Consider the following 25,560-nt stretch of genomic DNA (forward strand, 5'->3'; position numbering starts at 1 on the left):
TCCTCAAATGAACGGAGCTGTAGAGGCCGCCAATAAGAACATCAAGAAGATTCTGAGGAAAATGATTGACAATCATCGAGGTTGGCATGAGATGTTGCCATATGATTTATTGGGTTATATAACGACTGTCAGAACGTTGACTGGAGCTACTCCGTACTTGCTGGTATATGGAACAGAAGCAGTCATACCGGTTGAAGTTGAGATACCGTCTTTGAGAATCATCCAAGAAGCAGAATTAAGTAATGTTAAGTGGGTCAGCAAGCGCATTGATCAGTTAGCGTTGATTGATGAGAAGAGAATGGTTGTCGTTCGTCATGGACAGTTATATCGACAAAGCATGATTCGTGCACTCCACAAGAGAGTAAGAGTTACAAATTTTGAAATCGGTCAGTTAGTACTTAAGGGCATTTTTCCTCATCAGGATGAGTACAAAGGAAAATTTGCACTAAATTTGCAAGGAACCTACATGGTTCGGCAAAGTATTATTTGAAGGTGCTTTGGTCCTGTCACAGATGGATGACACCGCATGGCTGAAACCGATCAACTCAGATGATGTCAAGATATATTATGTTTGAAGCTTAGTTTGTATTTCTATTGTTCTATTTTGCTTGTAATTGCTTTGTTTAAAATTTTATCCCTCTTGTAATGAATTACGTTTGACCTGAATTCTCAAGAATGAGATACGTAGGCGGCCTATGTCGTCCTCGGTCACCCCTTTTATCCCCTTTAAATATTTATTTGTATTTGAACTACGTTCGACCTGAATTCTCAAGAATGAGATACGTAGGCGGCCTATGTCGGCCTCGATTGGTTTATTTGTAAGGTTCTTATTTTTTTAATCCTTGAAGGGAACTACGTTTGACCTGATTCCTGCCTCAACGGTATACATAGGCGCCACAAGGGTTCGATCATATTCCCGTAAGATTTGTATTCCTCTTTACAATAGAAACTGGGACAGAATTTTTGAGAGGGACTCAAAAAATCTCAAGAAGAAGATTTTTCATCAACAAGTCAAGACTGAAGGTATTTTGAGATTTGCAACTGGAACAAAATTATTGGGAGTATCTAAAAAATTCTACGATTTTCTTAGCGACAGTTGAAAGATAAGCCAATACCTTTAACTGGGACATAAATTTTGAGGATGGCCTCAAAATTTCAAACATGGGTTTATCGAAATGTCTAGAGTAGCTTTGAGTACTCCCCGTCGGATAATCAGATATACCTCCAAGCATCAGTCTCAGAGAAGTTCGCTAAGTCTGGCGTGACATGACACTTGGCAGTGACCATTTTCAAAATGTTACTTCTCAAATTTATTTTCTTAAAGATTTTCCTTTTGTGTTTCATCTGTTTTGGCATAACATAGTTTGTCTCATCTATCAAGAGTCGGGAGATCAGGAAATCAACCGGAGATAGAAGGACAAGGTGTAGACAACTAAAGAAATCAACGCAGATTAGTTCGTTTTTAAAACTAACAATTTTTATGTGGAAGCAAGTTTATAGCTTTGCTCTGAAATCAGCAAATTCTTCCAATGGATGAATATGGAGAAGTCAAAGGAGGAGAAAACTATCCTAAAATCAATAGTTTTTCTAGAAAGCAGGAATCATTTTATATCGCTTATGTCGGAGACTTGGGAATATGAATTGTTTATTTCAATCAATTTCCAACAATATGAAATTTCTCAATCAATTTCCAATAATATTAAATTTATAAAGAACGTCCAGCTATATTCGAAGGTGAATCAAGCGAAAATCTCAAGGAAGAGTTTATGGTTTCAGTAAAGGACATCATTTGCATCATAATGTCGGATATGATATTATGAATTACCCGGAGGGGTCAGTTATTTTATTGTCGATAAAGAAGATATACTATCTGGAAGTCGTTTTACCGTTATCATCATTGGAGACGATATGATTATCTAGAAAGCACCCAGAAGATCACTATGTTTCTTGATTTAAGCACTATCTTCATTTGGTACCGAGGATGACATCAAGAGTTAAGATCATGCATCGCGAGAAGATTTCATACCTTGCAGAAATTTATGCATCGCGAGAGTATTTCATGCCTCGCAGAAAAGTTATGCATCGCGAGAAGATTTCATACCTCGCAGAAATTTATGCATCGCGATAAGATTTCATACCTCGCAGAAATTTATGCATTATGAGAAGATTCTATGCCTCGTTGAAATTTATGCATCGCGAGAGGATTTCATGCCTCGCAGAAAAGTTATGTATCGCAAGAAGAATTCATACCTCGCAGAAATTTATGCATGGCTAGAAGATTTCATACCTCGCAGAAATTTATGCATCGCGAGAAGATTTCATACCTCGCAGAAATTTATGCATCGCGGGAAGATTTCATACCTCGCACAAATTTATGCATTACGAGAAGATTCTATGCCTCATTGAAATTTATGCATCGCGAGAGGATTTCTTGCCTCGCAGAAAAGTTATGCATCGCGAGAAGAATTTTATACCTCGCAGAAATTTATGCATCGCGAGAAGATTTCATACCTCGCCGAAATTTATGCATCGCGAGAGGATTTCATGCCTCGCAGAAATTTATGCATTGCGAGAGGATTTCATGCCTCGCAGAAAAGTTATGCATTGCGAGAGGATTTCATGCCTCGCAGAAAAGTTATGCATCGCGAGAAGATTTCATACCTCGCAGAAATTTATGCATCGCGAGAGGATTTCATGCCTCGCAGAAAAGTTATGCATCGCGAGAAGATTTCATACCTCGCAAAAATTTATGCATCGCGAGAAGATTTCATACCACGCAGAAATTTATGCATCACGAGAAGATTACATGCCTCGTTGAAATTTATGCATCGCGAGAGGATTTCATGCCACACAAAAAAGTTATGCATCGTTAGAAGATTTCATACCTCACAGAATTTACGCATCGTGAGAAGATATTCATGCCCGCAAGAAGTCATGCACTGCCGAAAAGGAAATCGTGTATCCCAAGGGAAATGTTTACCCATCGGCATCAACTGCATTCTTTATTTTGATAAAAGTAAACATCAAAGTAGCATGGAAGATGACATCAAGAGAAACATCAGCACTGCATAAACTTTCATTTATGTTGATATCAAATGAACAATATATTGAAGATTACATTACAAACATAAGACATAAACTTTGCTTTACGTCAAACCGATCAAGGTGACGTCAAATGAAGAAGGAGAACAACTGAGTGTCAACACGGTAAAAGACACTCTCTCCCATTTGAATTGCATTTTTAAGATGACGAGTTTTATCTCAGTCATTGTCGAGACCATCCGAAAGGATGAATTCTCCAAAAACATAACCACAGGTGCGGACGACATCAAAAAGGATGCAGCACAACATGGAACTTTAGCGACTTCCACCACAATAAAACAACACCCCTATAATAAAGGCATGTGGGTTTTTCTTTAGGTCTGTCAGTTTCAGTCTTGCATCCGAAAATTTGGTATCTGTCGGAAGCAAGTTTCCAATCTGAGTGACAATGCGCCAAGAGCTTTGAAAATTATGTACGTGTAGGTTCTTAATTATGGGTGTGAAGCGCGCCACATACATGGCTAAGAGGTTACAAGCCTCCTTTTCATACTCGATTTTATTTTTCACTTATACAGAACCGAAGGTTATCTTGCAAAATAGACTTCCTTTTCAACCGATCGAGTCGAACTATAAACAACGTTATTCCTAGATTAAAGGATATGTAGGCGGACACAATGTTGAAAACTCGGCTGTATTCTAACATTCGCTCTTAAATCCTACTCCTGAGCATTCTTCATAATTCGGTATCGAAATGACTTTCGAATTTCTTCAAAATCATGCATTAAATCAAGCGTATCGAACTACAAGCGGCCTGAATTCTCGTATAGCCTGAAATTTCAACAGAAAATAACGTACATCACAAAAGTATACAACATTCAATATTATAAGTAGACTTACTGTTTTGTAGCAAGATACAAAATTCAATAAATACATAAAAATGATACCCACAAAATATTTATATAAAAAATTAATTTCTAGATATTATAAGTTCCTCAGTAATTTAAACAAGGAACCAAAACTCCTATTAATATGTATAGGTTGGTTTGAAGACTGAAATAGTAAAAAAAATATTGAAATTAGTTTTGTCTAATTTGAAATATATATGGTTTTAACTAGACAACCTTTTATCCAAAATATTAACTTCATTCCTAGTTTAAATAAAAAATATATACAATAACAATATATCAGTTGTGATTTTATAAGTCAGATTAACGGAGGTAATATTATGGAGACATTATTTCTATCTTTGTAGGGTAGAAAAGTTGTTCTAGATAGGCCATTAATGTAAAATAAATGTAATCAAAGCATCATAGAAAGAAAATAGTTCGGCAAGAAAATAGCTAGCTAGATAAATAAAAAAATGAAGCAATATGTAATAGTGAAAATTAGGTAAAAAAGATACTACATGCACACTAAATAATACTACAACACTCGGCCACCTATTATTCATTTAAACTTTATCTTAGGGTTATATCCTTAGTAAGTTGAAGAAGCGATACAGTGTCCCTAATTACCCCCCCCCCCAGTTTCTTCTTTGTTTACCTATACTTCTCGTCAAACTTCTCACACCTCCTTAATGATGCATAAGGGCTCCTATTCTTCACATGCACGTACCACTAGTCTCATTTTCTTAATTTTTTCTACTACGAAATTTGTTATGTAAGAAATGTATACAGAAGAAGGGAGGAATTTTATGCAAAAAACATAAGAGAAGTTCTCTCTATTTATAGCTGACAAAGGTTAAAGGTCAACACTTTTTATAAAAAAAAGACAATCTTTTAGAAAGGTCACATGCAATCCTTTGGAAAAGGCACAACCTTTCCAATGGTCACAACCCTCTAGAAATGATCCAACCTTTCTTAAAGTTCACAATTCTTTGGTAAAGTCACAACCTTCAGGAGAGTCACAACCCTTCATTTCCTGTAACACTCTTAAAACCCAACACCTAGCAAAATATTGCTAATGCGCCAGATAGATACCTTGCTAAGATTGATGCATAATATATGTACAATCATCATCAAACAAGTCACTATTCATATTGATAATATTCACAAATACATGTATGTTATTTTATGCCTTTTATATATATACTCAAAGACATAATTTGATAGATAATTTTTTAAAACATAGTGTACCAATAGTTCAACTTATACGTGCAAGACACGTGAGCAGAAACTATTTAAATAAAAACACAACGAGATTGTAATGTTGAAATATTCTCCAACTTTTATGTTCTCTCTTATTTTATCACTAAATCATGATCGTCAATAAACATTATAAGATATCATTTTACGTCATCAAAATCAACTTTCTTAAAATCATAATATATCGAAATTATGATCTTCATCTCCTCTTCATTGCAAATTCCAGTGTTTCATAGGTCCCGTCATTGTCATTGAAATAAACCCTACAATATAGAAAAATAAATATGCATGTTAGACGTTGCACACAATGTTTAGAAGCAAAATTGATAGTATAAATTTCTTAGAGTTTTAACTTACTTGAAAGGTGAATTTAAAATTTTCAAAAAAAAAAGGTTCATACGGATTGATATAGAGTTTCCTTCAAGAATAATTATCAAAAATCTCCTTAAAAGTAATTTGATTAAATATATAAACTTTTATAATGCAACATGACCTATTTTTTTCCACATCTTGATCGGAAAGATTCTCAGTAATGCTCGTTGCTTTTTCCAAAATCGAGTCAGTCTTGTTCCCTTGAAAGCTTTGTGTGCCACTTGTAGAAGTTTCTTCATTTTTCTGCATAAAATGAAATAATTCTGCAATCATCTAATTGATTATTTATCATAGAAAATAGATTTTTCTACCTGAAATATCTAATTTAATTCCGTTATGTATAAAAAAATACATAAACTTATACATGATATGGTATGTGTTAAGTGTGTATGCATTTTGCTGATTGTTGCATTGTATTGTAGGTTAACAAAAAATGTTTCATAGAGGATAAGTAGTTACTTTTTTAAAAGAGTATTTATATAAAATAAGATTTTATATAAAAAATGATCACAACAAGATTATCTATCACATGTGATGATTTCAATAACACGTGCTAATATATCATACAACTTTGTTACAAGAAGAGCTATCAATAATGATATCAAAAATAGGAAGGGCATGTCAAAAAAGGTTCTGTGGTGAAAATATACATAAAGAAAGCCTATAAACCTATTTGCTCAAACAAACTTTAATGTGAAATTAATTTTCTTCGAATATTAATACTTAGTTGGATAGTGTACTGTGTTAATAGGGACTTATTCAATCATTATCCGTGAGAAAGATTTTACTCATTTTTTAGTCTTCTCTAATTTATAAAAATGTGTTAAGAAGATTTTTAAGTTGGACAATAGATATTCAATTAGGCAAAAGTATCTTATTTGCCATACAAATATTCTAGTCACAAGTTTTCGCACGACCTAAGAAGATTGTACAATTCATTGGATCAATCTGCAAAAGGTTTTTATGAACTTAATATCATGAAATAGTGTTGTTTGGTTGCTGCCGATTATAAAGTCTTGACATAGTGATATGTGGTATTCATGATTTTTTTTAGTGATTTGGAAGCTTCAATATGGAGTGTTATGTTATTTTGCTGTAACAGTTGGTGTTTTTCCAAATGCACCACCTGCTGATTGTTTTCTTTAGATTTAGATTAATTTTTTTCACTCAAAATTTGGATTCCATTATATTTTCTCCTTAATTATTTGTTCTCGAATTAGTCCGAAGGGGCTGGTTGTTTATGGATAAATTTGGTCCACGTGACCATCCGTTCTCTCCTCCTCGTAATCATATCCGAGATACCCTCGTGTATGCCTTTGCGTAAGTTTAGTTTTATCTGTTAGGCTTAATGTTGTATGGTCTGTAGATCGTATTTTTTTAGTGAGTTTCTGGAAGCATGATGGTACATATAGACATCGTCTCTATTTGCTGCTAATAATCTCTATTGTCATCTTCTCTTTGCCTTGCTCTCTCCAAATGTTTTATTTTGTCTTCGAGCTTCTAGTGTTATGTTCGGATAGCTTGATGTTCATATCTGCATATGCCCTTGCCTTTCTGGTTTTGGATTCTGCTAAAATTTTAGAAAATTCATCTTTTTAAGTGTACTTGAAGCATGAATCTATTGGCATTAAAGATGGTGTACATAGCATGCTATTATATATGTGTGTATCTATTTTAGAGTATGTCGTATGGTTTTGGTTTCTGCCAGATATTGATGATTTTTTTAAAACCTTTTTCTTGAGTGGGATCGATGCCAAGTTTGACTAATTGATACATGATCAATTGTATGGTAGCATAAGAAATAGCTGGTCATCTTTCTTTTTTTTGGGATATATTTTTGGTCGTTTCTTTTTTTGTCAACATGCTAGTTTTTACTCACTCTAGGCTCTTTATTTCTTATTGTTAGGGGGTTTGTTCCATTTCCTTTGTCAAGAAGCTATATGTGTTGTATCATTCATCAGAAATAGTGCTCTAATGACTTGAGTTTAATCTTCTGATATTTACTTTTTCCTTTTTTTTTTGCTGCATGTGAACCCGTCCGAGTTCACTGTAAGCTCTCGCCTTCCCTTGTATTTTCGAGAGAGGGTCTCAAAGATTCATATTTTCTCCATATCGAGTCTCCCACCCATAAAATCAGATAAATAAATCTTTGAGTCAAAAGTTGAAGCGAGTGGAGGATTTGAAGAACTTGGGTTAAAGGAGCCCTGGTCGTCTTTCTTTTGTAATTATTATTAAATTGTATGTTTAGTTTTAGACAGGTACAAAGTGAAATGGGTCTAAGGCCCAACACTAATAGGGTTCAAATACCGGTCCAGGCGGACAGATAACCCGGATTTGGAACCCAACTCTCTCTCTCTATCTCTCTATCTCTCTCTCTCTCTCTCTCTCTTATTATCGTTTATTTGCTTTTATTTGTCGATAGTTTTAAAGTTCGAAACACCAAATCCCCGCAAGACGCCACTATATTTCAACTTTTTAAACCAAATCAATCGCCTGTTAATAGACTTAAAAATGACTTAAATAAATTTCGTGAGTTAAATAATTCACTTAGAAGATAGGTTAGTAATTACAGAGATTAAGCAATTTTTTCAATCCAATTAAAGGTAGACAATTTTTAGCCAAAGTAATGTTGTCGCATATTCACGAGTCAGTGAATATTTTAGGTGTTGTAAACCTTCCTAAAATATAAATAATAATCCCCGAACCCCTTTAAAGTTTTCAAAAAGATTTTTCTGTTTAAGTCATTTTGAAAAAAAATGTTTTCTTGATTTTTCTTTAAAAATTTAGTGGCGACTCTAAAAAGTTGAAAACTTTACAAAAAAAATTATTTTTCTTTTCCATAATAAAACAGAAATGGAGACTCCACTAGGGACTTGGAGAAATTCTAACCTTAAAACTAATTTTATTTGGCTACGTGATATAATTGCTTACTTGTTTTTCTTGTCTTATTATTAAAAGTGTTGCATTTTAATGGCATCGATTCTGCCAATCGGCAATAGTTTGCATCAGAACAACGGAAGCTACGTCGCTTGCAAAAAATATTATTTTCCTTTTCCGTAATAAAACAATATTTTTTGTTTTATAACTAACGTATATTATTTAATAATATTTTATTTAATATATACTTTTTAATTATACTCATTGGCAGGAGGACAAGTTTAACAAACGTATCCAGAGTGCTTTCAAGCATGTAAGCATTTTCAAAATTCAACTAGATATTTGGATCAAATACTACATAATTAATTTTTTTCTTATATAATAAAATATCTATAATTATAAAAACTATATAAGTAACTCAGCTACAATATTTGTTTTGACAGATTTGAAAGATATTTAATTACTTAAAATTCAACTATTGTATCAACGTAATAATATTTTTATACATAATCATTTTTATTTGTAGACATACAATTCATGCGCGACACACATACGCTAAACTAGTCAATCAAATGTGAACATATTTACTAGCAAGAAAGATTTCCCACAAAAAAAAGGTAAAAAATATCACTAATCTCTAAAGGAAAAAATTCAAATCTATTAAATATCTAATTAAGTGGGTGTTTGGATTGACTTAAAAGTTGATCAAACCTATTTTGATTAAATTTTGACTTCTGAAAGTGATTGAAAAGTATAAAAATAATATAAAATAAGTCAAAACTGACTTAAAATAAGTTGGGAAATGTTTGATAATATAAAAACTAACTTAAACTTATTTTAAGATGACTTAAAATAAGTCAAAAACAAAAAGTAGGTCTCCCCGTACTTTTTATTTTTTGACTTAAAAGTCATTTCAGTTTGTCTTTATATAATATGGTTAGCCACTCTATTCTTCTATAATTTCGTGGTAAGAGAGGCAAATATAAGGAATAGACTTCTCTATTAAGTAATTATTTAGGACTTGTTTTTAACTATTGTGAGAAAGATGAATGATGCAGGTGCAAGGGGTAAATGTGCAGCATGTAAGTACCAAAGAAAACGGTGTCAGGAGAATTGTCCGTTAGCTCCTTTTTTTCCATCCAATAAATTTGAAGATTTCAAAAATGTTTATCGACTTTACAAAGTAAGCACTATCATAGAGATGCTTAATTCTGTTGCTGACAATGAGAAAAAGGCAAAAATGGTTGAAACCCTAATTTTAGAGGCTATGATTAGATATGAAAATCCTGTGTACGGGAGCATTGCCATTCAAAATAAATTGAAGTTACAAATTGAAGAAACTATGAAGGAGATTGATTTAGTGAAGGAAACAACCGATTATTTCAAAGAATTGCGTAAAAGAGCATTCTGCCCCAAGGTAAATTTTTCTTTAATTTCCATTTTATTTTCTATATATATACATATATCTTAATGAGTTTCTCCTATTTTATTTGGATTTCATTGTCAAACTTTTTGACTTACCAATTGAGATCTTTTGATTTTATATATATGAATTAGTTGTCAAAACATGAACAAATGATATGTATTATAACTTTTCGTTGTTATGATTTAGTATCAACATCTCATTCATACGAGTACTTTTCTATATATAAAATTTAGTATTTAAAGAATTTTACTAACAAAAAACTAGCAGGTTTAGACATCGGGGTCAAAGCATTGGTCAAGCACCGTAAAAACAATCAATACATTATCTATCATAATTAAGGATATACATTAAGGTCGTGTAATCTCGGGGCCTGGCTAGTGTAGGTTTAGATGATCCTCCGTAATAACTATGTACCCATACCATTCACAATTTGTCCNTTAGAGGCTAAGATTAGATCTGAAAATCCTGTGTACGGGAGCATTGCCATTCAAAATAAATTGAAGTTACAAATTGAAGAAACTATGAAGGAGATTGATTTAGTGAAGAAAACAACCAATTATTTCAAAGAATTGCGTAAAAGAGCATTCTGCCCCAAGGTAAATTTTTCTTTAATTTCCATTTGATTTTCTATATATATACATATATCTTAATGAGTTTCACCTATTTTATTTGAAGTTCACTGTCAAACTTTTTGACTTACCAATTGAGATCTTATGATTTTATATATATGAATTAGTTGTCAAAACATGAACGAATGATATGTATTATAACTTTTCATTGTTATGATTTCGTATCAACATCTCATTCATACGAGTACTTTTCTATATATAAATTAGTATTTAAAGAATTTTACTAACAAAAAACTAGAAGATTTAGACATCGGGGTCAAAGCCTTGGTCAAGCACCGTAAAAACAATCAATACATTATCTATCATAATTAAGGATACACATTAAGGTCGTGTAATCTCGGGGCCTGTCTAGTGTAGGTTGAGATGATCCTCCGTAATAACTATGTACCCATACCATTCACAATTTGTCCTTTTTTCTTGTATAAGTTTCATAGTAGGTTTTTAAGTACAACTTTGTTGTGTACCTCGATAAAGTTCACACTCCAACAAATTTGGGGCATCATAACGTTTTCCAAGCAATCAACAGGTTTTTAGGGGCATTAACATATTAAGTTTATAAAAACCTTTTGCAAATAGATCAAATGGCTTGTATGATCTACTTAGGTCGTGCAAAGACTTGTAACTAGAATATTTGCATGGAAAACAAGATATGTTTGCCTAACTAAGTTCTGCCAGTATAAGATAGAAATCTAGTGGTCCAACTTAAAATTCTTCTAAACACATCTTATAAAATGATCAGTTACAGAACATGATACATCACTTTCTCTTTGACTTACCTATTGAGATCTTTTGATTTTATATTTATCAATTAGTTGTCGAACCATGAACGGAAGATATGTATCTCATTTTTCATTGTTATGATTTAGCATCGATATATCGTTCATACAAGTAGTTTTTATATATAAGATATAGTATTTAAAGAACTTTACAAACAAAAAACTAGCAGATTTGGACAGTTGGCCCCAAGTCTTGCTCAAGCACCTTAAACACAACAAATACATTATCGATCATATTTAAGGATATACACTAAGGTCATGTTATCTCCTGGATTGGCTAGTTTAGGTCGATATGATCCTCTGTATTAATTATGTACCCATACCATCCACAGTTTGTCCTTTTTTCTTGCATAAGTTTCATAGTAGGTTTTCAAGAATAACTTTCTTGTATACCTCTAGGAAGTTCACACCTCCAACGGATTTGGGGCAACATAACATTTCCAAAGAAATCAATACTTTTTAGGGGCATCAACATATTAAGTTCATAAAAACCTTTTGCACATTGAGCCAATGAATTGTACGATCTTCTTAGGTTGTGAGAAAACTTTTGACTAGAATATTTCTATGGCAAATAAGATACTTTTGCCTAACTGAAAATCTAGTGTTCTAACTTAAAATTCTTCTCAACACATTTTATAAATTAGGAAAGACTAAAAAATGTGTAAAATCCTTCTCTCGGATAATGATTGAATAAATAACCCTAATAACAGACTACATTATCCAGCTAACTATTAATATTCGAAGAAACTTAAGTTCACATTAAGTTTGTTGGAGCAAATAGGTTTATAGGCTTTCTTTATGTATGTTTTCACCATAGAACCTTTTTTACATGCCCTTCCTATTTTTGATATCATTATTGATAGCTCTTCTTGTAACAAAGTTGTATGATATATTTGCACCTGTTATTAAAATCATCACATGTGACAATCTTGTTGTGATCATCTTTTATATGATATTTTATTATATATAAGTACTCCTTTAAAAAAGTACCTATTTATCCTCTATGAAACATTTTTTGTTAACCTACTATACAATGCAACAATCAGCAAAATGCATACACACTTAACACATACCAAATCATGTATAAGTTTATATATTTTTTTAATACATAATGGAATTGAATTAGATATTTCACGTAGAAAAATCTATTTTCTATGATAAATAATTAATTAGTTGATTGCATAATAATTTTATTTTGTGCAGAAAAATGAAGAAACCTCTACAAGTGGCACACAAAGCTTTCAAGGGCACAAGTCTGACTCGACTTTGGAAAAAGCTACGAGCATTACTAAGAATCTTGCCAATCAAGATGTGGAAAAAGATAGGCGATGTCGTATTATAAATGTATATATTTAATCAAATTACTTTAAGGCGATTTTTGATAATTATTCTTGAAGGAAACTCTATGACAATCCATATGAACCCTTTTTTAAAAATTTTAAATTCACCTTTCAAGTAAGTTAAAACTCTAAGAAATTTATACTATCAATTTTACCTATTAACATTGTGTGCGATGTCTAACATGCGTATTGATTTTTCTATATTGTAGGATACATTTCAATGACAATGACGGGACCTAGGGAACACTGGAATTTGTAATGAAGAAGAAATGAAGATCATAATTTCTGTAGATTATGATTTTAAGAAAGTTGATTTTGATGACGTAAAATGATATTTGATATAGTTTTTTGACGATCGTGTCCTAGTGATGAAATAAGAGAGAACATAAGAAGTTGGAGCACATTTCGACATTACAATCTCGTTGTGTTTTAATTTAAATAGTTTCAGCTCACGTGTCTTGCACGTATAAGTTGAGCTATCAGTACACTACTTTTTAAAAATTTATCTATTAAATTATGTCTTTGACTTTATATATGAAAGACATAAAATAACATACAATTTTTTGTGAATATTATCAATATGATCATATAGTGAGTTGTTTGATGATGATTGTACATATATTATGCATCAATCCTAGCAAGGTATCTATCTGGAGCATTAGCAATATTTTTCTAGGTGTTGGGTTTTAAGAGTGTTACAGGAAATGAAGGGTTGTGACTCTCCTGAAGGGTTGTGACTTTGCCAAAGAGTTGTGACCTTTAAGAAATGTTGTATCTTTTCTAGAGGGTTGTGACCATTGGAAAGATTGTGTCTTTTCCAAAGGGTTGCATGTGACCTTTCTAAAAGATTGTCTTTTTTCTAAAAAGTGTTGACCTATAACCTTTGTCGGCTATAAATAGAGAGAATTTCTCTTATTTTTTTTGCATATAATTCCTCCCCTCTTCTGTATACATTTCTTACTGAACAAATTCTGTAGTAGAAAAAATTAAGAAAGTGAGACTGGTGGTACGTGCATGTGAAGAATAGGAGCCAATATGCATCATTAAGGAGGTGTGAGAAGTTTGACGAGATGTATAGGTAAACAAAGATGAAACTTGGGGGGGGGGGGTGGTAATTAGGGGATATAACCCTAAGATAAAGGTAAAAAGAATAATAAGGTAGTAGAGTGTTGTAGTATGATTTAGAGTGTATGTAGTATCTTATTTACCTAATTTTCACTATCACATTTTGCTTTCATTTGTTTATTTATCCAGCTAGCTATTTTGTTGCCAAATTATTTTCTTTCTATGATGCTTTGAATACATTTATTTTACATTAATGGCCTATCTAGAACAACTTTTCTATCCTATAAAGATTGAAATAATGTCTTCATATTCTTACCTCCGTTAATCTGACTTATAAAATCACAACTGATATATTGTTATTGTTTGTATTCTTTATTTAAACTAGGTACGGAGTTTAATATTTAGGATAAAATGTTGTCTAGTTAAAATCATATATATTTAAAATTAGATAAAACTAATTTCAATATTGTTTTTACTATTTCAGTCTTTAAAACCAACCTATACATATTAATAGGAGTTTTGGTTCCCTGTTTAAATTACTGAGGAACTTATAGTATTTAGAAATTAATTATTTTATATCAATATTTTTTGTGCGTATCATTTTTATGTATTTAGTGAATTTTCCATCTTGCTACAAAACGTACAGTAAGTCTTCTTATAATATTGAATATTTAATACTTTTGTAATGTACGTTATTTTTCGTTGACATGTCAATATTGAAAACTTTTGTAATGTATTTTGTTTTTCTATTTGGAGCTCATTGAATATCATAAATTTTTATTATTTTCAGGAAATGAAATATTCATTATATTTTTTGTTTTATAACGTAACTAACGTATATTATTTAATATATTTCATTTATTATATATTTTTTTAATTATACTCATTGGCTAGAGCACAAGTTTGACAAACGTATCGAGAGTGCTTTCAAGCATGTATGCATTTTCAAAATTCAACTAGATATTTGAATAAAATACTACATAATTAATTTTTTCTTATAAAATAAAATATCTATAATTATAAAAACTATATATGTAACTCAGCTACAATATTTGTTTTGAAAGAATTGAAAGAGATTTAATTACTTAAAATTCAACTATTGTATCAACGTAATGATATTTTTTTATTTAAATAAGTATTTCATTTATATTGAAATCAATTGTTGTTATACATAATAATTTTTATTTGTAGACATACAATTCATGCGCGACACACATACGCTAAACTAGTCAATCAAATGTGAACATATTTACTAGCAAGAAAGATTTCCCACAAAAAAAAAAGGTAAAAAATATCACTAACCTCTAAAGGAAAAAATTCAAATCTATTAAATATCTAATTAAGTGGGTGTTTGGATTGACTTAGAAGTTGGTCAAACCTATTTTAAAGTAAATTTTTTACTTCTGAAAGTGATTGAGAAATATAAAAATAATATAAAATAAGTCCTGACTTAAAATAAGTTGGGAAATGTTTGATAATATAAAAACTAACTTAAAATTATTTTAAGATGACTTAAAATAAGTCAAAAACAAAAAGTAGGTCTCCCCCTACTTTTTATTTTTTGACTTAAAAGTCATTTCAGTTTATCTTTATATAATATGATTAGCCACTCTATTCTTCTATAATTTCATGGTAAGAGAGGCAAATATAAGGAATAGACTTCTCTATTAAGCAATTATTTAGGACTAATTTTTATCTATTGTGAGAAAGATGAATGATGCAGGTGCAAGGGGTAAATGTGCAGCATGTAAGTACCAAAGAAAACGGTGTCAGGAGAATTGTCCGTTAGCTCCATTTTTTCCTTCCAATAAATTTGAAGATTTCAAAAATGTTAATCGACTTTACAAAGTAAGCACTATCATAGAGATGCTTAATTCTGTTGCTGACAATGAGAAAAAGGCAAAAATGGTTGAAACCCTAATTTTAGAGGCTAAGATTAGATCTGAAAATCCTGTGTACGGGAGCATTGCCATTCAAAATAAATTGAAGTTACAAATTGAAGAAACTATGAAGGAGATTGATTTAGTGAAGAAAACAACCAATTATTTCAAAGAATTGCGTAAAAGAGCATTCTGCCCCAAGGTAAATTTTTCTTTAATTTCCATTTGATTTTCTATATATATACATATATCTTAATGAGTTTCACCTATTTTATTTGAAGTTCACTGTCAAACTTTTTGACTTACCAATTGAGATCTTATGATTTTATATATATGAATTAGTTGTCAAAACATGAACGAATGATATGTATTATAACTTTTCATTGTTATGATTTCGTATCAACATCTCATTCATACGAGTACTTTTCTATATATAAATTAGTATTTAAAGAATTTTACTAACAAAAAACTAGAAGATTTAGACATCGGGGTCAAAGCCTTGGTCAAGCACCGTAAAAACAATCAATACATTATCTATCATAATTAAGGATACACATTAAGGTCGTGTAATCTCGGGGCCTGTCTAGTGTAGGTTGAGATGATCCTCCGTAATAACTATGTACCCATACCATTCACAATTTGTCCTTTTTTCTTGTATAAGTTTCATAGTAGGTTTTTAAGTACAACTTTGTTGTGTACCTCGATAAAGTTCACACTCCAACAAATTTGGGGCATCATAACGTTTTCCAAGCAATCAACAGGTTTTTAGGGGCATTAACATATTAAGTTTATAAAAACCGTTTGCAAATAGATCAAATGGCTTATATGATCTACTTAGGTCGTGCAAAGACTTGTAACTAGAATATTTGCATGGAAAACAAGATATGTTTGCCTAACTGAGTTCTGCCAGTATAAGATAGAAATCTAGTGGTCCAACTTAAAATTCTTCTCAACACATCTTATAAAATGATCAATTACAGAACATGATACATCACTTTCTCTTTGACTTACCTATTGAGATCTTTTGATTTTATATTTATCAATTAGTTGTCGAACCATGAACGAAAGATATGTATCTCATTTTTCATTGATATGATTAAGCATCGATATATCGTTCATACAAGTAGTTTTTATATATAAGATACAAACAAAAAACTAGCAGATTTGGACAGTTGGCCCCAAGTCTTGCTCAAGCACCTTAAACACAACTAATACATTATCGATCATAATTAAGGATATACACTAAGGTCATGTTATCTCCTGGATTGGCTAGTTTAGGTCGATATGATCCTCTGTATTAATTATGTACCCATACCATCCACAGTTTGTCCTTTTTTCTTGCATAAGTCTCATAGTAGGTTTTCAAGAATAACTTTCTTGTATACCTCTAAGAAGTTCACACCTCCAACGGATTTGGGGCAACATAACATTTCCAAAGAAATCAATACTTTTTAGGGGCATCAACATATTAAGTTCATAAAAACCTTTTGCACATTGAGCCAATGAATTGTACGATCTTCTTAGGTTGTGAGAAAACTTTTGACTAGAATATTTCTATGGCAAATAAGATACTTTTGCCTAACTGAAAATCTAGTGTTCTAACTTAAAATTCTTCTCAACACATTTTATAAATTAGGAAAGACTAAAAAATGAGTAAAATCCTTCTCTCGGATAATGATTGAATGAATAACCCTAATAATAGACTACATTATCCAGCTAACTATTAATATTCGAAGAAACTTAAGTTCACATTAAGTTTGTTGGAGCAAATAGGTTTATAGGCTTTCTTTATGTATGTTTTCACCATAGAACCTTTTTTACATGCCCTTCCTATTTTTGATATCATTATTGATAGCTCTTCTTGTAACAAAGTTGTATGATATATTTGCACCTGTTATTAAAATCATCACATGTGACAATCTTGTTGTGATCATCTTTTATATGATATTTTATTATATATAAATACTCCTTTAAAAATGTACCTGTTTATCCTCTATGAAACATTTTTTGTTAACCTACTATACAATGCAACAATCAGCAAAATGCATACACACTTAACACATACCAAATCATGTATAAGTTTATGTATTTTTTTTATACATAACGGAATTGAATTAGATATTTCACGTGGAAAAATCTATTTTCTATGATAAATAATTAATTAGTTGATTACATAATAATTTTATTTTGGGCAGAAAAATGAAGAAACCTCTACAAGTGGCACACAAAGCATTCAAGGACACAAGTCTGACTCGACTTTGGAAAAAGCTACGAGCATTACTGAGAATCTTGCCAATCAAGATGTGGAAAAAGATAGGTGATGTCGTATTATAAATGTTTATATATTTAATCAAATTACTTTTAAGGCGATTTTTGATAATTATTCTTGAAGAAAACTCTATAACAATCCATATGAACCCTTTTTTAAAAAATTTTAAATTCACCTTTCAAGTAAGTTAAAACTCTATGAAATTTATACTATCAATTTTACCTATAAACATTGTGTGCAATGTCTAACATGCGTATTGATTTTTCTATATTGTAGGGTTCATTTCAATGACAATGAAGGGACCTAGGGAACACTGGAATTTGCAATGAAGAGGAAATAAAGATCATAATTTCTTTAGATTATGATTGTTAGAAAGTTGATTTTGATGACGTAGAATGATATTTGATATAGTTTTTTGATGATCATGTCCTAGTGATGAAATAAGAGAGAACATAAGAAGTTGGAGCACATTTCGACATTACAATCTTGTTGTGTTTTAATTTAAATAGTTTCAGCTCACGTGTCTTGCACGTATAAGTTGAGCTATCGGTAGTACACTACTTTTTAAAAATTTATCTATTTAATTTTGTCTTTGACTTTATATATGAAAGACATAAAATAACATACAAGTTTTTGTGAATATTATCAATATGATCATATAGTGAGTTGTTTGATGATGATTGTACATATATTATGCATCAATCATTGCAAGGTATCTATCTCGAGCATTAGAAATATTTTTCTAGGTGTTGGGTTTTAAGAGTGTTACAAGAAATGAAGGGTTGTGACTCTCCTGAAGGGTTGTGACTTTGCCAAAGAGTTGTGACCTTTAAGAAATGTTGTATCTTTTCTAGAGGGTTGTAACCATTGGAAAGATTGTGCCTTTTCCAAAGGGTTGCATGTGACCTTTCTAAAAGATTGTCTTTTTTCTAAAAAGTGTTGACCTATAATCTTTGTCGGCTATAAATAGAGAGAATTTCTCTTATTCTTTTGCATATAATTCCTCCCTTCTTCTGTATACATTTCTTACAGAACAAATTCTGTAGTAGAAAAAATTAAGAAAGTGAGACTAGTGGTACGTGCATGTGAAGAATAGGAGCCAATATGCATCTACGTAAACAAAGATGAAACTTGGGGGGGGGGGAGGTAATTAGGGACACTGTATCGCTTCTTCAACTTACTAAGGATATAACCCTAAGATAAAGGTAAAAAGAATAATAAGGTAGCAGAATGTTGTAGTATGATTTAGTGTGTATGTAGTATCTTATTTACCTAATTTTCACTATCACATTTTGCTTCATTTGTTTATTTATCCAGCTAGCTATTTTGTTGCCAAATTATTTTCTTTCTATGATGCTTTGAATACATTTATTTTACATTAATGGCCTGTGTAGAAAAAATTTTCTACCCTACAGAGATAGAAATAATGTCGTCATAATCTTACCTCCGTTAATCTGACTTATAAAATCACAACTGATATATTGTTATTGTTTGTATTCTTTATTTAAACTAGGTACGAAGTTTAATATTTAGGATAAAATGTTGTCTAGTTAAAACCATATATATTTCAAATTAGATAAAACTAATTTCAATATTGTTTTTACTATTTCAGTCTTTAAAACCAACCTATACATTTTAATAGGAGTTTTGGTTCCCTGTTTAAATTACTGAGGAACTTATAGTATTTGTAAATTAATTATTTTATATCAATATTTTTTGTGCGTATCATTTTTATGTATTTAGTGAATTTTCCATCTTGCTACAAAACGTATAGTAAGTCTTCTTATAATATTGAATATTGAATACTTTTGTAATGTACGTTATTTTTCGTTGACATGTCAATATTGAAAACTTTTGTAATGTATTTTGTTTTTCTATTTGGAGCTCATTGAATATCATAAATTTTTATTATTTTAAGGAAATGAAATATTCATTATATTTTTTGTTTTATAACGTAACTAACGTATATTATTTAATAATATTTCATTTAATATATATTTTTTAATTATACTCATTGGCTGGAGCACAAGTTTGACAAACGTATCCAGAGTGCTTTCAAGCATGTATGCATTTTCAAAATTCAACTAGACATTTGGATCAAATACTACAGAATTAATTTTTTTCTTATTAAATAAAATATCTATAATTATAAAAACTATAGATGTAACTTAGCTACAATAATTGTTTTGAAAGAATTGAAAGATATTTAATTACTTAAAATTCAACTATTGTATCAACATAATGTTATTTTTTTATTTAAATAAGTATTTCATTTATATTGAAATCAATTGATGTTATACATAATAATTTTTATTTGTAGACATACAATTCATGCGCGGCACACATACGCTAAACTAGTCAATCAAATGTGAACATATTTAGCAGAAAGATTTCCCACAAAAAAAAGGTAAAAAATATCACTAACCTCTAAAGGGAAAAATTCAAATCTATTAAATATCTAATTAAGTGGGTGTTTGGATTGACTTAAAAGTTGTCAAACCTATTTTAAAGTAAATTTTGTACTTCTGAAAGTGATTGAGAAATATAAAAATAACATAAAATAAGTCAAAACTGACTTAAAATAAGTTGGGAAATGTTTGATAATATAAAAACTAACTTAAAATTATTTTAAGATGACTTAAAATAAGTCAAAAACAAAAAGTAGGTCTCCCCCTACTTTTTATTTTTTGACTTAAAAGTCATTTCAGTTTATCTTTATATAATATGATTAGCCACTCTATTCTTCTATAATTTCATGGTAAGAGAGGCAAATATAAGGAATAGACTTCTCTATCAAGTAATTATTTTGGACTAATTTTTAACTATTGTGAGAAAGATTAATGATGCAGGTGCAAGGGGTAAATGTGCAGCATGTAAGTACCAAAGAAAACGGTGTCAGGAGAATTGTTCGTTAGCTCCATTTTTTCCTTCCAATAAATTTGAAGATTTCAAAAATGTTAATCGACTTTACAAAGTAAGCACTATCATAGAGATGCTTAATTCTGTTGCTGACAATGAGAAAAAGGCAAAAATGGTTGAAACCTTAATTTTAGAGGCTAAGATTAGATTTGAAAATCCTGTGTACGGGAGCATTTCCATTCAAAATAAATTGAAGTTACAAATTGAAGAAACTATGAAGGAGATTGATTTAGTGAAGAAAACAACCGATTATTTCAAAGAATTGCATAAAAGAGCATTCTGCCCCAAGGTAAATTTTTCTTTAATTTCCATTTGATTTTCTATATATATACATATATCTTAATGAGTTTCTCCTATTTTATTTGAAGTTCACTGTCAAACTATTTGACTTACCAATTGAGATCTTTTGATTTTATATATATGAATTAGTTGTCAAAACAAGAACGAATGATATGTATTATAACTTTTCATTGTTATGATTTAGTATCAACATCTCATTCATATGAGTACTTTTCTATATATAAAATTTAGTATTTAAAGAATTTTACTAACAAAAACTAGAAGATTTAGACATCGGGGTCAAAGCCTTGGTCAAGCACCGTAAAAACAATCAATACATTATCTATCATAATTAAGGATCACATTAAGGTCGTGTAATCTCGGGGCCTGGCTAGTGTAGGTTGAGATGATCCTCCGTAATAACTATGTACCCATACCATTCACAATTTGTCCTTTTTTCTTGTACAAGTTTCATAGTAGGTTTTTAAGTACAACTTTGTTGTGTACCTCGATAAAGTTCACACTCCAACAAATTTGGGGCATCATAAAAACCTTTTGCACATTGAGCCAATGAATTGTACGATCTTCTTAGGTTGGGAGAAAACTTGTGACTAGAATAATTCTTCTCAACACATTTTATAAATTAGGAAAGACTAAAAAATGAGTAAAATATTTCTCTCGTATAATGATTGAATAAATAACCCTAATAACAGACTACATTATCAAGCTAACTATTAAAATTCGAAGAAACTTAAGTTCACATTAAGTTTGTTGGAGCAAATAGGTTTATAGGCTTTCTTTATGTATGTTTTAACCATAGAACCTTTTTTACATGCCCTTCCTATTTTTGATATCATTATTGATAGCTCTTCTTGTAACAAAGTAGTATGATATATTTGCATCTGTTATTAAAATCATCACATGTGACAATCTTGTTGTGATCATGTTTTATATGATATTTTATTAAATATAAATACTCCTTTAAAAAAGTAACTACTTATCCTCTATGAAACATTTTTTGTTAACCTACTATACAATGCAACAATCAGCAAAATGCATACACACATAACACATACCAAATCATGTATAAGTTTATGTATTTTTTATACATAACGGAATTGAATTAGATATTTCACGTAGAAAAATCTATTTTCTATGATAAATAATTAATTAGTTGATTGCATAATAATTTTATTTTGTGCAGAAAAATGAAGAAACCTCTACAAGTGGCACACAAAGCTTTCAAGGGCACAAGTCTGACTCGACATTGGAAAAAGCTACGACCATTACTGTGAATCTTGCCAATCAAGATGTGGAAAAAGATAGGTGATGTCGTATTATAAATTTTTATATATTTAATCAAATTACTTTTAAGGCGATTTTTCATAATTATTCTTGAAGGAAACTCTATAAGATTGTCTTTTTTCTAAAAAGTGTTGACCGATAACCTTTGTCGGCTATAAATAGAGAGAATTTCTCTTATTTTTTTGCATATAATTCCTCCCTTCTTCTGTATACATTTCTTACAGAACAAATTCTATAGTAGAAAAAATTAAGAAAGTGAGACTGGTGGTACGCGCATGTGAAGAATAGGAGCCAATATGCATCATTAAGGAGGTGTGAGAAGTTTGACGAGATGTATAGGTAAACAAAGATGAAACTTGGGGGGGGGGGGGGGGTAATTAGGGACACTATATCGCTTCTTCAACTTACTAAGGATATAACCCTAAGATAAAGTTAAAAAGAATAATAAGGTAGCAGAGTGTTGTAGTATGATTTAGTGTGTATATAGTATCTTATTTACCTAATTTTCACTATCACATTTTGCTGCATTTGTTTATTTATCCAGCTAGCTATTTTGTTGCAAAATTATTTTCTTTCTATGATGCTTTGATTACATTTATTTTACATTAATGGCCTATCTAGAACAACTTTTCTACCCTACAAAGATAGAAATAATGTCTTCATAATCTTAACTCCGTTAATCTGACTTATAAAATCACAACTGATATATTGTTATTATTTGTATTCATTATTTAAACTAGGTACGAAGTTTAATATTTAGGATAAAATGTTGTCTAGTTAAAATCATATATATTTCAAATTAGATAAAACTAATTTCAATATTTTTTTTACTATTTCAGTCTTTAAAACCAACCTATACATATTAATAGGAGTTTTGGTTCCCTGTTTAAATTACTGAGGAACTTATAGTATTTAGAAATTAATTATTTTATATCAATATTTTTTGTGCGTATCATTTTTATGTATTTAGTGAATTTTCCATCTTGCTACAAAACGTACAGTAATTCTTCTTACAATATTGAATATTGAATACTTTTGTAATATACGTTATTTTTCGTTGACATGTCAATATTGAAAACTTTTGTAATGTATTTTGTTTTTCTATTTGGAGCTCATTGAATGTCATAAATTTTTATTATTGTCAAGAAATGAAATATTCATTATATTTTTTGTTTTATAACTAACGTATATTATTTAATAATATTTAATTTTATATATATATTTTTAATTATACTCATTGGCTGGAGCACAAGTTTAACAAACGTATCCAGAGTGCTTTCAAGCATGTATGCATTTTCAAAATTCAACTAGATATTTGGATCAAATACTACATAATTAATTTTTTTCTTATAAAATAAAATATCTATAATTTAAAAACTATATAAGTAACTCAGCTACAATATTTGTTTTGAAAGATTTGAAAGATATTTAATTACTTAAAATTCAACTATTGTATCAAAGTAATGATATTTTTTTATTTAAATAAGTATTTCATTTATATTGAAATCAATTGTTGTTATACATAATAATTTTTATTTGTAGACATACAATTCATGCGCGACACACATACGCTAAACTAGTCAATCAAATGTGAACATATTTACTAGCAAGAAAGATTTTTCCCACAAAAAAAAGGTAAAAAATATCACTAACCTCCAAAGGAAAAAATTCAAATCTATTAAATATCTAATTAAGTTGGTGTTTTGATTGACTTAAAAGTTGGTCAAACCTATTTTAAAGTAAATTTTTGACTGCTGAAAGTTATTGAAAAATACAAAAATAATATAAAATAAGTCAAAACTGACTTAAAATAAGTTGGGAAATGTTTGATAATATAAAAACTAACTTAAAATTATTTTAAGATGACCTAAAATAAGTCAAAAACAGAAAGTAGGTCTCCCCCTACTTTTTATTTTTTGACTTAAAAGTCATTTCAGTTTGTCTTTACATAATATGATTAGCCACTCTATTCTACTATAATTTCATGGTAAGAGAGGCAAATATAAGGAATAGACTTCTCTATTTAGTAATTATTTAGGACTAATTTTTAACTATTCTGAGAAAGATGAATGATGCAGGTGCAAGGGGTAAATGTGCAGCATGTAAGTACCAAAGAAAACGATGTCAAGAGAATTGTCCGTTAGCTCCATTTTTTCCATCCAATAAATTTGAGGATTTCAAAAATGTTAATCGACTTTACAAAGTAAGAACTATCATAGAGATGCTTAATTCTGTTGCTGACAATGAGAAAAAGGCAAAAATGGTTGAAACCCTAATTTTAGAGGCTAAGATTAGATCTGAAAATCCTGTGTACGGGAGCATTGCCATTCAAAATAAATTGAGGTTACAAATTGAAGAAACTATGAAGGAGATTGATTTAGTGAAGAAAACAACCGATTATTTCAAAGAATTGCGTAAAAGAGCATTCTGCCCCAAGGTAAATTTTTCTTTTATTTCCATTTGATTTTCTATATATATACATATAACTTAGTGAGTTTCTCCTATTTTATTTGAAGTTTACTGTCAAACTTTTTGACTTACTAATTGAGATCTTTTGATTTTATATATATGAATTAGTTGTCAAAACATGAACGAATAATAAGTATTATACCTTTTCATTTTTATGATTTAGTATCAACATCTCATTCATACGAGTACTTTTCTATATATAAAATTTAGTATTTCAAGAATTTTACTAACAAAAAACTAGCAGATTTAGACATCGGGGTCAAAGCCTTAGTCAAGCACCGTAAAAACAATCAATACATTATCTATCATAATTAAGGATATACAATAAGGTCGTGTAATCTCGGGGCCTGGCTAGTGTAGGTTGAGATGATCCTCCATAATAACTTTGTACCCATACCATTCACAATTTGTCCTTTTTTCTTGTATAAGTTTCATTGTAGGTTTTCAAGTACAACTTTGTTGTGTACCTCGATAAAGTTCACACTCCAACGAATTTGGGGCAGGATAACGTTTTCCAAGCAATCAACAGATTTTTAGGGGCATTAACATATTAAGTTTATAAAAACCTTTTGCAAATAGATCAAATGGCTTGTATGGTCTACTTAGGTCGTGCAAAGACTTGTAACTAGAATATTTGCATGGAAAACAAGATATGTTTGCGTAACTGAGTTCTGCCAGTATAACATCGAAATCTAGTGGTCCAACTTAAAATTCTTCTCAACACATCTTATAAAATGATCAATTACAGAACATGATACATCACTTTCT

The 25,560-nt window shown here is 30.3% G+C and overlaps 2 protein-coding genes across 2 annotated transcripts; both read left to right on the plus strand.

Annotated features, from left to right (window-relative positions):
* The first annotated feature begins 15,381 nt into the window (after window positions 1–15,381).
* LOC107029960 (LOB domain-containing protein 24-like) lies at window positions 15,382–22,348 on the plus strand. Its single transcript, XM_015231388.1, has 2 exons — window positions 15,382–15,753; window positions 22,223–22,348. Exons 1-2 carry the CDS (start codon window positions 15,382–15,384, stop codon window positions 22,346–22,348), a joined length of 498 nt encoding a protein of 165 aa, XP_015086874.1.
* Window positions 22,349–24,388: 2,040 nt separating this feature from the next.
* Window positions 24,389–25,346, plus strand: LOC107029962 (LOB domain-containing protein 24-like). Its single transcript, XM_015231389.1, has 2 exons — window positions 24,389–24,760; window positions 25,233–25,346. The coding sequence occupies exons 1-2, from the start codon at window positions 24,389–24,391 to the stop codon at window positions 25,344–25,346; spliced, it is 486 nt and encodes a 161-aa protein (XP_015086875.1).
* Window positions 25,347–25,560: the final 214 nt, after the last annotated feature.

This window comes from Solanum pennellii, chromosome 9 (assembly GCF_001406875.1).
Source record: "Solanum pennellii chromosome 9, SPENNV200".
NCBI lineage: Eukaryota > Viridiplantae > Streptophyta > Magnoliopsida > Solanales > Solanaceae > Solanum > Solanum pennellii.

Bases quoted from the DNA above. Each gene is read 5' to 3' on its own strand.
- LOC107029960 (XM_015231388.1), top strand. From the start codon at position 15,382: ATGAATGATGCAGGTGCAAGGGGTAAATGTGCAGCATGTAAGTACCAA. The intron at 15,754-22,222 runs GTAAATTTTTCT...TATTTTGTGCAG, and splicing joins AAAGAGCATTCTGCCCCAAG to AAAAATGAAGAAACCTCTAC.
- LOC107029962 (XM_015231389.1), top strand. From the start codon at position 24,389: ATGAATGATGCAGGTGCAAGGGGTAAATGTGCAGCATGTAAGTACCAA. The intron at 24,761-25,232 runs GTAAATTTTTCT...GTTTCATTGTAG, and splicing joins AAAGAGCATTCTGCCCCAAG to GTTTTCAAGTACAACTTTGT.